This window comes from Salmo salar, unplaced genomic scaffold (genome assembly GCF_965601325.2).
Source record: "Salmo salar unplaced genomic scaffold, fSalSal1 ptg000525l, whole genome shotgun sequence".
NCBI lineage: Eukaryota > Metazoa > Chordata > Actinopteri > Salmoniformes > Salmonidae > Salmo > Salmo salar.
In genome coordinates this window covers 295,576-314,635 of record NW_027675410.1, presented here as the reverse complement: position 1 = coordinate 314,635, position 19,060 = coordinate 295,576, and the positions used below count along the sequence as shown (strand labels likewise).

Below are 19,060 nucleotides of genomic sequence, written 5' to 3'. Positions count from 1 at the left end.
GGTAGCAACACAACATGGTACAAACATTATTGGTCACAGACAACAGAACAAAGCCAAGAAGGTAGAAACATCAAATACACGATTGAGTCTTTGAATGTCCATGTTTGAGTCTTTGAATGTCCACGTTTGAGTCTTTGAATGTCCACGTTTGAGTCTTTGAATGTCCACGTTTGAGTCTTTGAATGTCCATGTTTGAGTCTTTGAATGTCCATGTTTGAGTCTTTGAATGTCCATGTTTGAGTCTTTGAATGTCCATGTTTGAGTCTTTGAATGTCCATGTTTGAGTCTTTGAATGTCCATGTTTGAGTCTTTGAATGTCCATGTTTGAGTCTTTGAATGTCCATGTTTGAGTCTTTGAATGTCCATGTTTGAGTCTTTGAATGTCCATGTTTGAGTCTTTGAATGTCCAGCCCTTCTTACTCTGAGACGCTTGATACATACAGCCCTTGTTCCCCATCTTTACCCTTCACTTCATAGTGTACACTTGTTCACTCCACCTCGTGGATGTAAAAGGATTGGACTGCTGTTTACAAATATAATGGAAACTGACTCCGGCCCATAAACAGTGATGAGCAGCTAATTAGTCAAATCAGGTTTGCTAGAGCAGGGCTGGAACAAAAACCTGCACATCCAGTAGTAAATCTCCAGGAGGCTTAGCTACCTCTATTGGAGTCAACAAGCTCCTCTTCCTCCTCCGCCTCATCATCACTATAACTGGTACGTCTCAGTCTGACCTGCAGGGTTACATTTCCACCACTAGATGGAGACACTCCACACAGTCTGATCCTATAGAAATGGTCTGGTCCAATAGAAACAAGGCCTCCATCTCCATGTGATGGTCTGGTCCAATAGAAACAAGGCCTTCATCTCCATGTGATGGTCTGGTCCAATAGAAACAAGGCCTTCATCTCCATGTGATGGTCTGGTCCAATAGAAACAAGGCCTTCATCTCCATGTGATGGTCTGGTCCAATAGAAACAAGGCTTTCATCTCCATGTGATGGTCTGGTCCAATAGAAACAAGGCCTCCATCTCCATGTGATGGTCTGGTCCAATAGAAACAAGGCCTCCATCTCCATGTGATGGTCTGGTCCAATAGAAACAAGGCCTTCATCTCCATGTGATGGTCTGGTCCAATAGAAACAAGGCCTCCATCTCCATGTGATGGTCTGGTCCAATAGAAACAAGGCTTTCATCTCCATGTGATGGTCTGGTCCAATAGAAACAAGGCCTCCATCTCCATGTGATGGTCTGGTCCAATAGAAACAAGGCCTCCATCTCCATGTGATGGTCTGGTCCAATAGAAACAAGGCTTTCATTTCCATGTGATGGTCTGGTCCAATAGACTAGAGCCGGTCCATTTCACAAAAGTTATTACTTCTAAACAAATTACCATTTTGGATTGTTGCTGTTTTGTTTACTGTTTGAACAGTCACTGAGATTATATTTGGTCATCCATGTAAAATAGACTTCTTGGATGAATAGCCTACAGTGCATTCTAGGACCGAAAGGCTTCTCAACCGTTTTTACCCCCAAGCCACAAGACTCCTGAACAGTTCATCAAATGGATACCCGGACTATTGGCATTTCACTGTCTTTTTTACTACTACACCTGTTGTATTCAGCATTTCACTGTGAGGTCTACTACACCTGTTGTATTCAGCATTTCACTGTGAGGTCTACTACACCTGTTGTATTCAGCATTTCACTGTGAGGTTTACTACACCTGTTGTATTCAGCATTTCACTGTGAGGTCTACTACACCTGTTGTATTCAGCATTTCACTGTGAGGTCTACTACACCTGTTGTATTTAGCATTTCAATGTGAGGTCTACTACACCTGTTGTATTCCGCATTTCACTGTAAGGTCTACTACACCTGTTGTATTCAGCATTTCACTGTGAGGTCTACTACACCTGTTGTATTCAGCATTTCACTGTGAGGTCTACTACACCTGTTGTATTCAGCATTTCACTGTGAGGTCTACTACACCTGTTGTATTCAGCATTTCACTGTGAGGTCTACTACACCTGTTGTATTCAGCATTTCACTGTGAGGTCTACTACACCTGTTGAATTCAGCATTTCACTGTGAGGTCTACTACACCTGTTGTATTCAGCATTTCACTGTGAGGTCTACACCTGTTGAATTTGGCGCACGTGACAAATAAACTTTGATTTGATTCGGAAAGTATTCAGACTCCTTGACTTCATCCACATTTTGTTACATTACAGCCTTATTCTAAAATGGTTTAAAGACCAAACAAACACGTAACAAAAACACAGGTTAGAAACCCAAAACAACAGAGCGAGGAGTACCTCGAATAAATAACACACTCACACGATGACTAACACACGGGACCAGACCCGTAATCATCTGAGCAATCCACCAGGACACGATGACTAACACACGGGACCAGACCCGTAATCATCTGAGCAATCCACCAGGACACGATGACTAACACACGGGACCAGACCCGTAATCATCTGAGCAATCCACCAGGACACGATGACTAACACACGGGACCAGACCCGTAATCATCTGAGCAATCCACCAGGACACGATGACTAACACACGGGACCAGACCCGTAATCATCTGAGCAATCCAACAGGACACGATGACTAACACACGGGACCAGACCCGTAATCATCTGAGCAATCCACCAGGACACGATGACTAACACACGGGACCAGACCCGTAATCATCTGAGCAATCCACCAGGACACGATGACTAACACACGGGACAAGACCCGTAATCATCTGAGCAATCCACCAGGACACGATGACTAACACACGGGACAAGACCCGTAATCATCTGAGCAATCCACCAGGACACGATGACTAACACACGGGACCAGACCCGTAATCATCTGAGCAATCCACCAGGACATGATGACTAACACACGGGACCAGACCCGTAATCATCTGAGCAATCCACCAGGACACGATGACTAACACACGGGACCAGAAACGTAAACATCTGAGCAATCCACCAGGACACGATGACTAACACCCGGGACAAGACCCGTAATCATCTGAGCAATCCACCAGGACACGATGACTAACACACGGGACCAGACCCGTAATCATCTGAGCAATCCACCAGGACACGATGACTAACACACGGGACCAGACCCGTAATCATCTGAGCAATCCACCAGGACACGATGACTAACACACGGGACCAGACCCGTAATCATCTGAGCAATCCACCAGGACACGATGACTAACACACGGGACCAGACCCGTAATCATCTGAGCAATCCACCAGGACACGATGACTAACACACGGGACCAGACCCGTAATCATCTGAGCAATCCAACAGGACACGATGACTAACACACGGGACCAGACCCGTAATCATCTGAGCAATCCACCAGGACACGATGACTAACACACGGGACCAGACCCGTAATCATCTGAGCAATCCACCAGGACACGATGACTAACACACGGGACCAGACCCGTAATCATCTGAGCAATCCACCAGGACACGATGACTAACACACGGGACCAGACCCGTAATCATCTGAGCAATCCACCAGGACACGATGACTAACACCCGGGACAAGACCCGTAATCATCTGAGCAATCCACCAGGACACGATGACTAACACACGGGACCAGACCCGTAATCATCTGAGCAATCCACAAGGGCACGAAAACCCCAAAACACACAGCACAGGTATTCACACGCACCAACGGACATAGCAACAATAATCTACAGCACCATGGAAACCAAAGGGCAACACTTATACAAGTACTAATCAGTGGGAATAGGGGACAGGTGGGCGTAATGAACGTTCCGGAGGGATCCGTGACAATAAGGCTGTAACGTAACAAAATGTGGAAAAGGTCAAGGGGTTTGAATACTTTCCGAAGGCGCTGTATCTAGTCTAAAGATCAGATCAAGGAACCAAGGGGTCTGAATACTTTCCCGAAGGCGCTGTATCTAGTCTAAAGATCAGATCAAGGAACCAAGGGGTTTGAATACTTTCCGAAGGCGCTGTATCCAGTCTAAAGATCAGATCAAGGAACCAAGCGAAGCCCTGCCCCCAACGGCTGAGGAACGAATGATATGTCTCAGTTTTTCAGGTAGTAAAAAAAAAGGTATGTTGAAATCAGGTACGAGGGGGGGAAAAAAACGTCATTACAACACTCTGGCGTCTGCGTAGAGCTTGTTGTAAGCTTTAGCGGAGCCCCTCCCATCCTGCTTCACCGACTGACTAACAAAGAACAAGTGAGGTTGCAGGGTGTGGCTCAGGAATTCTCCACAGACCTCTCTCTCTCTCGCTCGCTCGCGTTCTTTCACTCACTATCTTTGTCTTTTAAATAAGCGTCGGGTTTTTAACTCTGTGACTAGACTACTCTGGGAAGCGTCGGGGTTTTAACTCTATGACTAGACTACTCTGGGAAGCGTCGGGTTTTTAACTCTGTGACTAGACTACTCTGGGAAGCGTCGGGGTTTTAACTCTGTGACTAGACTACTCTGGGAAGCGTCGGGGTTTTAACTCTATGACTAGACTACTCTGGGAAGCGTCGGGTTTTTAACTCTGTGATTATACTACTCTGGGAAGCGTCGGGGTTTTAACTCTGTCACTAGACTACTCTGGGAAGCGTCGGGGTTTTAACTCTGTGACTAGACTACTCTGGGAAGCGTCGGGTTTTTAACTCTGTGACTAGACTTCTCGGGGATATTTTCTCTCCACCACCAAACCTGTGTTGTATTTTACCATGGGAGTCGTAGGAGGATTCAAATGCATCAAATACCTGATGTTCATGTTCAACTTCCTCTTCTGGGTGAGTGCTCTGAGATATCTACTTCCTGTTCTGGGTAAGTGCTCTGAGATATCTACCTTCTGTCTCATATTCTCTCTGCTGAGTCCACTCTTACCTGAGCCTGGGGTGGCAGGTAGCCTAGTGGTTAGAGGAGGCAGGTAGCCTAGTGGTTAGAGGAGGCAGGTAGCCTAGTGGTTAGAGGAGGCAGGTAGCCTAGTGGTTAGAGGAGGCAGGTAGCCTAGTGGTTAGAGGAGGAGGCAGGTAGCCTAGTGGTTAGAGGAGGCAGGTAGCCTAGTGGTTAGAGGAGGCAGGTAGCTTAGTGGTTAGAGGAGGCAGGTAGCCTAGTGGTTAGAGGAGGCAGGTAGCCTAGTGGTTAGAGGAGGCAGGTAGCCTAGTGGTTAGAGGAGGCAGGTAGCCTAGTGGTTAGAGCAGGTAGCCTAGTGGTTAGAGGAGGCTGGTAGCCTAGTGGTTAGAGGAGGCAGGTAGTCTAGTGGTTAGATGAGGCAGGTAGCCTAGTGGTTAGAGGAGGCAGGTAGCCTAGTGGTTAGAGGAGGGAGGCAGGTAGCCTAGTGGTTAGAGGAGGCAGGTAGCCTAGTGGTTAGAGGAGGCAGGTAGCCTAGTGGTTAGAGGAGGCAGGTAGTCTAGTGGTTAGATGAGGCAGGTAGCCTAGTGGTTAGAGGAGGCAGGTAGCCTAGTGGTTAGAGGAGGCAGGTAGCCTAGTGGTTAGAGGAGGCAGGTAGCCTAGTGGTTAGAGGAGGGAGGCAGGTAGCCTAGTGGTTAGAGGAGGCGGGTAGCCTAGTGGTTAGAGGAGGCGGATAGCCTAGTGGTTAGAGGAGGAGGCAGGTAGTCTAGTGGTTAGAGGAGGCAGGTAGCCTAGTGGTTAGAGGAGGCAGGTAGCCTAGTGGTTAGAGGAGGCAGGTCGCCTAGTGGTTAGATGAGGCAGGTAGCCTAGTGGTTAGAGGAGGCAGGTAGCCTAGTGGTTAGAGGAGACAGGTAGCCTAGTGGTTAGAGGAGGCAGGTAGCCTAGTGGTTAGAGGAGGCAGGTAGCCTAGTGGTTAGAGGAGGCAGGTAGTCTAGTGGTTAGAGGAGGCAGGTAGCCTAGTGGTTAGATGAGGCAGGTAGCCTAGTGGTTAGATGAGGCAGGTAGCCTAGTGGTTAGAGGAGACAGGTAGCCTAGTGGTTAGAGGAGGCGGGTAGCCTAGTGGTTAGAGGAGGCGGGTAGCCTAGTGGTTAGAGGAGGCGGGTAGCCTAGTGGTTAGAGGAGGCGGGTAGCTTAGTGGTTAGAGGAGACGGGTAGCCTAGTGGTTAGAGGAGGCGGGTAGCCTAGTGGTTAGAGGAGGCAGGTAGCCTAGTGTTTAGAGGAGGCAGGTAGCCTAGTGGTTAGAGGAGGCAGGTAGCCTAGTGGTTAGAGGAGGAGGCAGGTAGCCTAGTGGTTAGAGGAGGCAGGTAGTCTAGTGGTTAGAGGAGGCAGGTAGCCTAGTGGTTAGAGGAGGCAGGTAGCCTAGTGGTTAGAGGAGGCAGGTAGCCTAGTGGTTAGAGGAGGAGGCAGGTAGCCTAGTGGTTAGAGGAGGTAGGTAGCCTAGTGGTTAGAGGAGGCAGGTAGCCTAGTGGTTAGAGGAGGCAGGTAGCCTAGTGGTTAGAGGAGGCAGGTAGCCTAGTGGTTAGAGGAGGCAGGTAGTCTAGTGGTTAGAGGAGGCAGGTAGCCTAGTGGTTAGAGGAGGCAGGTAGCCTAGTGGTTAGAGGAGGCAGGTAGCCTAGTGGTTAGAGGAGGCAGGTAGCCTAGTGGTTAGAGGAGGCAGGTAGCCTAGTGGTTAGAGGAGGCAGGTAGCCTAGTGGTTAGAGGAGGAGGCAGGTAGCCTAGTGGTTAGAGGAGGCAGGTAGCCTAGTGGTTAGAGGAGGCAGGTAGCCTAGTGGTTAGAGGAGGCAGGTAGCCTAGTGGTTAGAGGAGGGAGGCAGGTAGCCTAGTGGTTAGAGGAGGGAGGCAGGTAGCCTAGTGGTTAGAGGAGGAGGCAGGTAGCCTAGTGGTTAGAGGAGGCAGGTAGCCTAGTGGTTAGAGGAGGCAGGTAGCCTAGTGGTTAGAGGAGGGAGGTAGCCTAGTGGTTAGAGGAGGGAGGCAGGTAGCCTAGTGGTTAGAGGAGGAGGCAGGTAGCCTAGTGGTTAGAGGAGGCAGGTAGCCTAGTGGTTAGAGGAGGCAGGTAGCCTAGTGGTTAGAGGAGGGAGGCAGGTAGCCTAGTGGTTAGAGGAGGGAGGTAGCCTAGTAGTTAGAGCGTTGGGCCAGTAACTGAAAGGTTGCTGGATCGAATCCCCGAGCTGACAAGGTAAAAATCTGTCATTCTGCCCCCTGAACAAGGCAGTTACCCAACTGTTCCCTTGTAGGCCGTCATTGTAAATCAGAATTTTGTCACCAACTTCCTTGCCTTGTCACATTGCCAACTTCCTTCCTTGTCACATTCTCTCTTCTCTTTTACAATGTTATCAGCATTTTAGTGGACAGGTGTTTGTTGACATTAGTGAGAAAAGAGAATGATTAAAACAGAGAAGCTAAATCATACTGGAGGACTGTGTGGTTGTTTCGCTTGGTTGGTCAGGTATGCCTGAGATATACTCTCTCTCTCTGCGTGGGATATATCATCCAGGTTTTAAGTTATTACATTATTATATTACTATATTATATCATCCAGGTTTTAAGTTATTACATTATTATATTACTATATTATATCATCCAGGTTTTAAGTTATTACATTATTATATTACTATATTATATCATCCAGGTTTTAAGTTATTACATTATTATATTACTATATTATATCATCCAGGTTTTAAGTTATTACATTATTATATTACTATATTATATCCTCCAGGTTTTAAGTTATTACATTATTATATTACTATATTATATCCTCCAGGTTTTAAGTTATTACATTATTATTTTCCAGTGAAAGATGAAGAGAAGACATTGATATTCATTGTACTGTTGAATGGGCCAATTTAGAGGACAAAACTTAACTCACACATACACAAAATAAAACTAAATCCTATTAGGTGGTACATGTATAAGAAGATATCATACAGTCAGTACAAGCAGTGTAGTTCAGCCCAATGTAAATACTGAGTGGAGAACAGCACAGAGTAGCAGCAGATCATCAACCCAGTTATGAACCAGGACTAGACCGTTTAATCCAGGATCGGCTGCCCTATCTTGTAAAACAATGGACTTCCATATGTATTATATTCCCTAAATCCCGTAACCACATTTCAAAGGTAGGTACAATCTCCAATTTCCAAAATTGCAATATGAGCCTTTCTGCTAATAGACTGCAAAGAGAGACAGCTTTCCCTTCCTGGTTAATCCCATCAGCCTTCCCTTCCTGGTTAATCCCATCAGCCTTCCCTTCCTGGTTATTCCCATCAGCCTTCCCTTCCTGGTTATTCCCATCAGCCTTCCCTTCCTGGTTATTCCCATCAGCCTTCCCTTCCTGGTTAATCCCATCAGCCTTCCCTTCCTGGTTATTCCCATCAGCCTTCCCTTCCTGGTTATTCCCATCAGCCTTCCCTTCCTGGTTATTCCCATCAGCCTTCCCTTCCTGGTTATTCCCATCAGCCTTCCCTTCCTGGTTATTCCCATCAGCCTTCCCTTCCTGGTTATTCCCATCAGCCTTCCCTTCCTGGTTATTCCCATCAGCCTTCCCTTCCTGGTTAATCCCATCAGCCTTCCCTTCCTGGTTATTCCCATCAGCCTTCCCTTCCTGGTTATTCCCATCAGCCTTCCCTTCCTGGTTATTCCCATCAGCCTTCCCTTCCTGGTTATCCCCATCAGCCTTCCCTTCCTGGTTAATCCCATCAGCCTTCCCTTCCTGGTTATTCCCATCAGCCTTCCCTTCCTGGTTATTCCCATCAGCCTTCCCTTCCTGGTTATTCCCATCAGCCTTCCCTTCCTGGTTATTCCCATCAGCCTTCCCTTCCTGGTTATTCCCATCAGCCTTCCCTTCCTGGTTATCCCCATCAGCCTTCCCTTCCTGGTTAATCCCATCAGCCTTCCCTTCCTGGTTATTCCCATCAGCCTTCCCTTCCTGGTTATTCCCATCAGCCTTCCCTTCCTGGTTAATCCCATCAGCCTTCCCTTCCTGGTTATTCCCATCAGCCTTCCCTTCCTGGTTATTCCCATCAGCCTTCCCTTCCTGGTTATTCCCATCAGCCTTCCCTTCCTGGTTATTCCCATCAACCTTCCCTTCCCTTCCTGGTTATTCCCATCAGCCTTCCCTTCCTGGTTATTCCCATCAGCCTTCCCTTCCTGGTTATTCCCATCAACCATCCCTTCCTGGTTATTCCCATCAGCCTTCCCTTCCTGGTTATTCCCATCAGCCTTCCCTTCCTGGTTATTCCCATCAGCCTTCCCTTCCTGGTTATTCCCATCAGCCTTCCCTTCCTGGTTATTCCCATCATTCATCCCTTCCTGGTTATTCCCATCAGCCTTCCCTTCCTGGTTATTCCCATCAGCCTTCCCTTCCTGGTTATTCCCATCAACCATCCCTTCCTGGTTATTCCCATCAGCCTTCCCTTCCTGGTTATTCCCATCATTCATCCCTTCCTGGTTATTCCCATCAGCCTTCCCTTCCTGGTTATTCCCATCAGCCTTCCCTTCCTGGTTATTCCCATCAGCCTTCCCTTCCTGGTTATTCCCATCAGCCTTCCCTTCCTGGTTATTCCCATCAGCCTTCCCTTCCTGGTTATTCCCATCAGCCTTCCCTTCCTGGTTATTCCCATCAGCCTTCCCTTCCCTTCCTGGTTATTCCCATCAGCCTTCCCTTCCTGGTTATTCCCATCAACCTTCCCTTCCCTTCCTGGTTATTCCCATCAACCATCCCTTCCTGGTTATTCCCATCAGCCTTCCCTTCCCTTCCTGGTTATTCCCATCAGCCTTCCCTTCCTGGTTATTCCCATCAGCCTTCCCTTCCTGGTTAATCCCATCAGCCTTCCCTTCCTGGTTATTCCCATCAGCCTTCCCTTCCTGGTTATTCCCATCAGCCTTCCCTTCCTGGTTATTCCCATCAGCCTTCCCTTCCTGGTTAATCCCATCAGCCTTCCCTTCCTGGTTATTCCCATCAGCCTTCCCTTCCCTTCCTGGTTATTCCCATCAGCCTTCCCTTCCTGGTTAATCCCATCAGCCTTCCCTTCCCTTCCTGGTTAATCCCATCAGCCTTCCCTTCCTGGTTATTCCCATCAGCCTTCCCTTCCTGGTAATTCCCATCAGCCTTCCCTTCCTGGTTATTCCCATCAGCCTTCCCTTCCTGGTTATTCCCATCAGCCTTCCCTTCCTGGTTATTCCCATCAGCCTTCCCTTCCTGGTTAATCCCATCAGCCTTCCCTTCCTGGTTATTCCCATCAGCCTTCCCTTCCTGGTTATTCCCATCAGCCTTCCCTTCCTGGTTATTCCCATCAGCCTTCCCTTCCTGGTTATTCCCATCAACCTTCCCTTCCTGGTTATTCCCATCAGCCTTCCCTTCCCTTCCTGGTTATTCCCATCAGCCTTCCCTTCCTGGTTATTCCCATCAGCCTTCCCTTCCTGGTTATTCCCATCAGCCTTCCCTTCCTGGTTATTCCCATCAGCCTTCCCTTCCTGGTTAATCCCATCAGCCTTCCCTTCCTGGTTATTCCCATCAGCCTTCCCTTCCTGGTTATTCCCATCAACCTTCCCTTCCTGGTTATTCCCATCAGCCTTCCCTTCCTGGTTATTCCCATCAGCCTTCCCTTCCTGGTTATTCCCATCAGCCTTCCCTTCCTGGTTATTCCCATCAGCCTTCCCTTCCTGGTTATTCCCATCAGCCTTCCCTTCCTGGTTATTCCCATCAGCCTTCCCTTCCTGGTTAATCCCATCAGCCTTCCCTTCCCTTCCTGGTTAATCCCATCAGCCTTCCCTTCCCTTCCTGGTTATTCCCATCAGCCTTCCCTTCCTGGTTATTCCCATCAGCCTTCCCTTCCTGGTTAATCCCATCAGCCTTCCCTTCCTGGTTAATCCCATCAGCCTTCCCTTCCTGGTTATTCCCATCAGCCTTCCCTTCCTGGTTATTCCCATCAGCCTTCCCTTCCTGGTTATTCCCATCAGCCTTCCCTTCCTGGTTAATCCCATCAGCCTTCCCTTCCTGGTTATTCCCATCAGCCTTCCCTTCCTGGTTATTCCCATCAGCCTTCCCTTCCCTTCCTGGTTATTCCCATCAACCTTCCCTTCCTGGTTATTCCCATCAGCCTTCCCTTCCCTTCCTGGTTATTCCCATCAAGTGTCAGCCTTCCCTTCCTGGTTATTCCCATCAGCCTTCCCTTCCTGGTTATTCCCATCAGCCTTCCCTTCCCTTCCTGGTTATTCCCATCAGCCTTCCCTTCCTGGTTATTCCCATCAGCCTTCCCTTCCTGGTTATTCCCATCAGCCTTCCCTTCCTGGTTATTCCCATCAGCCTTCCCTTCCTGGTTATTCCCATCAGCCTTCCCTTCCCTTCCTGGTTATTCCCATCAGCCTTCCCTTCCTGGTTATTCCCATCAGCCTTCCCTTCCTGGTTAATCCCATCAGCCTTCCCTTCCTGGTTATTCCCATCAGCCTTCCCTTCCTGGTTATTCCCATCAACCTTCCCTTCCTGGTTATTCCCATCAGCCTTCCCTTCCTGGTTAATCCCATCAGCCTTCCCTTCCTGGTTATCCCCATCAGCCTTCCCTTCCCTTCCTGGTTATTCCCATCAGCCTTCCCTTCCCTTCCTGGTTATTCCCATCAACTGTAACCAAACAGAGAGATCAATGGGTCTGGGGTTATAACTCTATCGAAGGCTTTTAGATAAGTCATCAGAAATGAGAACCCAGTAAGCATGTAACTTAGGACATGTCCAGAATAAGTGGGTCAACTTCCCCTCATCACCTTAAACGGAACAAGGCTGTGTCTGGCATTCACTGAACTGTGGTTTACATTTACATTTTAGTCATTTAGCAGACACTCTTATCCAGAGCGACTTACAGTAGTGAATGCATACATTTCATACCTTTTTTTTTTTTTTTCTGTGCTGGCCCCCCGTGGGAATCGAACCCACAACCCTGGCGTTGCAAACACCATGCTCTACCAACTGAGCTACAGGGAAGGCTAATATATTCCTGAGAGCTTCTACCCAGTCCTCGTCTGGTTCCCAAGCCCTTTAAATAGTGTCTGTGGATACCATGCAGTCTATAGACCGACCCTTTAACCATGCAGTCTATAGACCGACCCTTTAACCATGCAGTCTATAGACCGACCCTTTAACCATGCAGTCTATAGACCGACCCTTTAACCATGCAGTCTATAGACCGACCCTTTAACCATGCAGTCTATAGACCGACCCTTTAACCATGCAGTCTATAGACCGACCCTTTAACCATGCAGTCTATAGACCGACCCTTTAACCATGCAGTCTATAGACCGACCCTTTAACCATGCAGTCTATAGACCGACCCTTTAACCATGCAGTCTATAGACCGACCCTTTAACCATGCAGTCTATAGACCGACCCTTTAACCATGCAGTCTATAGACCGACCCTTTAACCATGCAGTCTATAGACCGACCCTTTAACCATGCAGTCTATAGACCGACCCTTTAACCATGCAGTCTATAGACCGACCCTTTAACCATGCAGTCTATAGACCGACCCTTTAACCATGCAGTCTATAGACCGACCCTTTAACCATACAGTCTATAGACCGACCCTTTAAATAGTGTCTGAGGATACCATGCAGTCTATAGACCGACCCTTTAACCATACAGTCTATAGACCGACCCTTTAACCATGCAGTCTATAGACCGACCCTTTAACCATGCAGTCTATAGACCGACCCTTTAACCATGCAGTCTATAGACCGACCCTTTAACCATGCAGTCTATAGACCGACCCTTTAACCATGCAGTCTATAGACCGACCCTTTAACCATGCAGTCTATAGACCGACCCTTTAACCATACAGTCTATAGACCGACCCTTTAACCATGCAGTCTATAGACCGACCCTTTTAATAGTGTCTGAGGATACCATGCAGTCTATAGACCGACCCTTTAACCATGCAGTCTATAGACCCACCCTTTAACCATACAGTCTATAGACCGACCCTTTAACCATGCAGTCTATAGACCGACCCTTTTAATAGTGTCTGAGGATACCATGCAGTCTATAGACCGACCCTTTAACCATGCAGTCTATAGACCGACCCTTTAACCATGCAGTCTATAGACCGACCCTTTAACCATGCAGTCTATAGACCGACCCTTTTAATAGTGTCTGAGGATACCATGCAGTCTATAGACCGACCCTTTAACCTACAGTCTATAGACCGACCCTTTAAATAGTGTCTGTGGATACCATGCAGTCTATAGACCGACCCTTTAAATAGTGTCTGAGGATACCATGCAGTCTATAGACCGACCCTTTTAATAGTGTCTGTGGATACCATGCAGTCTATAGACCGACCCTTTAAATAGTGTCTGTGGATACCATGCAGTCTATAGACCGACCCTTTAAATAGTGTCTGAGGATACCATGCAGTCTATAGACCGACCCTTTAAATAGTGTCTGAGGATACCATACAGTCTATAGACCGACCCTTTAAATAGTGTCTGTGGATACCATGCAGTCTATAGACCGACCCTTTAAATAGTGTCTGTGGATACCATGCAGTCTATAGACCGACCCTTTTAATAGTGTCTGAGGATACCATGCAGTCTATAGACCGACCCTTTAAATAGTGTCTGAGGATACCATGCAGTCTATAGACCGACCCTTTAAATAGTGTCTGTGGATACCATGCAGTCTATAGACCGACCCTTTAAATAGTGTCTGTGGATACCATGCAGTCTATAGACCGACCCTTTTAATAGTGTCTGAGGATACCATGCAGTCTATAGACCGACCCTTTAAATAGTGTCTGAGGATACCATGCAGTCTATAGACCGACCCTTTAAATAGTGTCTGAGGATACCATGCAGTCTATAGACCGACCCTTTAAATAGTGTCTGAGGATACCATACAGTCTATAGACCGACCCTTTTAATAGTGTCTGTGGATACCATACAGTCTATAGACCGACCCTTTAACCTACAGTCTATAGACCGACCCTTTAAATAGTGTCTGTGGATACCATACAGTCTACAGACCGACCCTTTAAATAGTGTCTGAGGATACCATGCAGTCTATAGACCGACCCTTTAAATAGTGTCTGTGGATACCATACAGTCTATAGACCGACCCTTTAAATAGTGTCTGAGGATACCATGCAGTCTACAGACCGACCCTTTTAATAGTGTCTGTGGATACCATGCAGTCTATAGACCGACCCTTTAACCATGCAGTCTATAGACCGACCCTTTAAATAGTGTCTGAGGATACCATACAGTCTATAGACCGACCCTTTTAATAGTGTCTGTGGATACCATACAGTCTATAGACCGACCCTTTAACCTACAGTCTATAGACCGACCCTTTAAATAGTGTCTGAGGATACCATGCAGTCTATAGACCGACCCTTTAACCTACAGTCTATAGACCGACCCTTTAAATAGTGTCTGTGGATACCATACAGTCTATAGACCGACCCTTTTAATAGTGTCTGTGGATACCATGCAGTCTATAGACCGACCCTTTAAATAGTGTCTGTGGATACCATACAGTCTATAGACCGACCCTTTTAATAGTGTCTGTGGATACCATGCAGTCTATAGACCGACCCTCTATGTTTATAATAGTGTCTGTGGATGCCTCTATGTTTATAATAGTGTCTGTGGATGCCTCTATGTTTATAATAGTGTCTGTGGATACCATGCAGTCTATAGACCGACCCTCTATGTTTCTAATAGTGTCTGTGGATGCCTCTATGTGGGCCTGTAGCACATCCTGCAGTCTAGACACCGACCCTTTTGAAAGGGGTTTGACAAGGATCAAGCTATCTAATGTAGGATTATTGGGCTTAATGCCACACTGTGGGATATGTGTCCTTAAGACATTCCTGATTTGGAGGTTAAACTTTAAACTTTCCCTGTAATCGTTGAAATGAAGCTAACTGACCATCAATGTATAAATTACCAATTCGTTGTGAGCCCCTTCTCCGTCCACTGTGAAAACACCATATCGTCCAATGCAGGGTGGAAAGCATGATTCAGGCAAATCGGGCTGTCAATGTATACAGTGGGTATGTTAATAAAATACCTAATCTATTTCCAGATCCTAAGACGATGACAAATGACTGGATTAGAGTCATAAATTGCTTTTTTTTTCCCCCCACATATGCTGGACTAGTGCAGGGAGTGAGGAACGTTGACAGGAGGCTCAATCAAAAGCATATCATTCTGTCGCATCCCAGGGTAAACTTTCCCTCCAGAAAGACACAATGTTCAGATTAGCAGCCCAATAATACCGTTTAAAGTGAGGAAGGCCAAAGCCCCCCCTCTATCCAGTACTTGCAATAAATGCTTCTTTGAAATTCTGGCTGCCTTGTTATCCCATAAAAAAACAAATGGAACTACTATTGAATCCAGTTTCTTAAAATAGCTTTGTGGTATGAAATTGGGTAGATATTGGAAGAGGTAAAGAAACCTGGGTAGGACAACCATTTTTAACAGCGTTTATATGACCAACCAATGAGACTGGCAAAAAAATCTATATTTTGTTTAATAAGCTGATAAATTTTCATGTCCCAATTCGCTTTCAATAGCTGATCAAGGTCTCTTGTCACTACAATGCCAAAGGCTTGTGAACTTGTCCCATCACTGTTCTAAATGGGGTAGATGGCAGAAATTGCATATCCACAGGCCGTGATATCGGCATCAATTCTCCTTTTTTTTTTGCCAGTTTATCTTGTAGCTAGAGAAGGAGCCGAATGTAGTTAGAAGTTTTAAGCTTGGATATAAACAAAAGGACATGGTCTGCATATAGGGACATGTTGTGCTGCTTGTCTTTTATTTTAACTGGAGTTATATCGGCACATAAACGAATGAGAGTAGCAAGGGGTTCCATGGCTATAGCGAAGAGAGAAGGCGAAGTAGGGCACCCCTGTCCGCAGCCCTTGAACAGGTCGGAATGACCGCGACATTTCCTGATCGTGTTACCGCGGACGCCATTGGGTGTGCATAAATAATTCTTATCCAATTAATAAATTAATAAAACCTCTCAGCTTCCTGCAGTGGCTGGCGAAGGATCCATGTAGACCTCTCAGCTTCCTGCAGTGGCTGGCGTGGATCCATGTAGACCTCTCAGCTTCCTGCAGTGGCTGGCGAAGGATCCATGTAGACCTCTCAGCTTCCTGCAGTGGCTGGTGTGGATCCAAGTAGGCCTCTCAGCTACTCGAACAGCATTGGGGAGTAATCAGCATCACCTGGTATGGTCAAGTCCACCTCTGCTGGTTCGAATGCTTTGGTCTCAGGTCTTCCACCACCAGCCAGTCACCTGGTTCCAATGCTTTGGTCTCAGGTCTTCCACCACCAGCCAGTCACCTGGTTGCAGTTTGTGCAGGATCCCCACCAGAGGCTGGGGCAGAGCCGCTTTCACTCTGGGGAAAATAGCCTTCAGAACATTGTTTAGAGCAGTACAATAACTTACCATGTCATTGTCACAGCCCATCAGTGTCAACTTTGTTCTGTGGGGAAGGGGGGAATTGATCATCCTCATTGGTCTACCTGTTCAGAACCTCATGAGGAGCCAATCCGGCGGTTCTGTTGTGGGGGCCGCCCTCGTCATGTACATCAGAGCCAGGGGGGCATCACAGTGACCCAGGAAAGATCTGTCTCTGCCATAAGCTTCGCCCTCGTCATGTACATCAGAGCCAGGGGGCATCACAGTGACCCAGGAAAGATCTGTCTCTGCCATAAGCTTCACCCTCGTCATGTACATCAGAGCCAGGGGGGCATCACAGTGACCCAGGATAGATCTGTCTCTGCCATAAGCTTCACCCTCGTCATGTACATCAGAGCCAGGGGGGCATCACAGTGACCCAGGATAGATCTGTCTCTGCCATAAGCTTCACCCTCGTCATGTACATCAGAGCCAGGGGGCATCACAGTGACCCAGGAAAGATCTGTCTCTGCCATAAGCTTCGCCATCTTAGATTTTAGGGTCTGATTAGCGCGTTCAACTAAACCTGCCGGATTGCGGCCTATAGCTACAATGGGTCCTGAGGTCTATCTGCAGACTCTCAGACAAGTTCTCTATCACCAGGTTCACAAAGTGGAAGCCGTTGTCGCTGGTTAATTTAGATGGTAACCCCCACCTTGGGATGATCTCCCTCAGGAGATTCTGGGCCATAGCAGTGGAATGTCGACATGGGGGAAAGCCTCTACCCACTTGGAGAAGGCATCCACTATCAACCAGACAATATTTGTAACCCTGACAAGGAGAGAGTTGAATAAAATCCATCATTATTGTGTTCAAATGGTCCTTCAGGGGTCGGATGATCCGACAGTAGCACGGGAATCCCTCTTCCGGTGTCGTTACTCATACAAATCACACATTTTCACACAAAACTGTTCAGCAAACACAGAAAACCCTGGTGCGCAAACCAAAAAAATGTATTTACAAAATCAACAACTTCCAACTCCCCCCTTTGACACATGATCCCTCACCATGTGTCAACTTAGCTAAGTAGGGGAAACGTGAACGTGGTGAGACTGGTAGCCCAGCCGGGCCCAGACAGAGTTTCTGCACCTGGTCATATGTACATAATCGTTTCCACTTCCTCAACTCGACAGGACCCACAGGGGATTGCAAGTCAGAGATATCGGTGAGAGAGAAGAGGTTATGATCAGGAAGTGAAACCATCTGTAACACAGGGGGTTCTCCACGGAGACAGCCGCTGGCCTTAGCTGCCAAGTCAGCCATAGCATTGGAGACAGGGTCGGAAGAGTTAGCATGAGCGAGGCACTTACAAACAGAAACTTTCAGAAGGGAGCAAAAATAGCCTTTTAGCAAGTTATCAACACGTTTTGAATGAGAGATTGTCTGACCCGAGGAGGTCAGGAAGTCGTGCTGTTTCCACAGAGTACCCAAATCATGTACCACACCAAAGGCATATCTGCTATCGGTATAGCTAGCACCTGACTGGCCTGTAGCTAAGATGCAAGCTCTAGTGAGTGCAAAGACTTCTGCTGCTTCAGCAGAAAGATGGGAGGGTAATTTATCCCTTTCCGGTTTGGTTGAGACAGTAGTAACCGCATACTCAACCAATGGTTCTCCTTTCTCAGAACGCTGAGCAGAGCCATCTACAAACAGTTCCAAAACCTGCCCAGGGACTGCGGTTGAAAATTAGCCGGCTGGCTAAAAACCGGCACTTTTACTGAAACGTTGATTAATGTGCACTGTCCCTGTAAAAATAAAATAAACTCAAACTCAAACTCAAATGTGCATTTTGAAAAAGGGATATCAGTTAAATCCGTCGTTGGTTTAGATACAAGCTCCACCAGGGCAGCACAGTCGTCAGTAGCAGCAGCCAATCACAGCTTCAGTAGCGGCAGCCAATCACAGTCGTCAGTAGCAGCAGCCATCACAGCTTCAGTAGCAGCAGCCAATCACAGCTTCAGCAGCGGCAGCCATCACAGCTGCAGTAGCCGCAGCCATCACAGCTGCAGTAGCGGCAGCCAATCACAGCTTCAGCAGCGGCAGCCATCACAGCTGCAGCAGCCACAGCCATCACAGCTGCAGTAGCAGCAGCCATCACAGCTTCAGTAGCAGCAGCCATCACAGCTTCAGTAGCAGCAGCCATCACAGCTGCAGTAGCAGCAGCCATCACAGCTGCAGTAGCAGCAGCCAATCACAGCTTCAGTAGCAGCAGCCATCACAGCTGCAGTAGCAGCAGCCATCACAGCTGCAGTAGCAGCAGCCATCACAGCTTCAGTAGCAGCAGCCAATCACAGCTGCAGTAGCAGCAGCCATCACAGCTTCAGTAGCAGCAGCCAATCACAGCTGCAGTAGCAGCAGCCATCACAGCTGCAGTAGCAGCAGCCATCACAGCTTCAGTAGCAGCAGCCATCACAGCTGCAGTAGCAGCAGCCATCACAGCTTCAGTAGCAGCAGCCATCACAGCTTCAGTAGCAGCAGCCAATCACAGCTTCAGTAGCGGCAGCCATCACAGCTGCAGTAGCGGCAGCCATCACAGCTTCAGTAGCGGCAGCCATCACAGCTTCAGTAGCCGCAGCCATCACAGCTTCAGTAGCCGCAGCCATCACAGCTTCAGTAGCAGCAGTCAATCACAGCTTCAGCAGCGGCAGCCAATCACAGCTGCAGCAGCCACAGCCA

General features: G+C 47.7%; 1 protein-coding gene across 2 annotated transcripts in view; it reads left to right on the top strand.

Moving 5' to 3' along the window:
• The window catches only part of LOC123733099 (CD9 antigen-like), a 71,289-nt gene that overhangs the window by 14,636 nt on the left and 37,593 nt on the right, over window positions 1-19,060 (top strand). The window contains exon 1 of one of the 2 annotated variants that reach the window (XM_082972036.1): window positions 4,440-4,801. The exons of the other annotated variant lie outside the window; for it this stretch is intronic. Within the exon in view, the coding sequence (XP_082828162.1) occupies window positions 4,736-4,801 (66 nt within the window). The 5' untranslated portion in view covers window positions 4,440-4,735. Of the gene's footprint in view, window positions 1-4,439; window positions 4,802-19,060 lie in introns of those variants that run through there. 2 annotated transcript variants of the gene reach the window in all.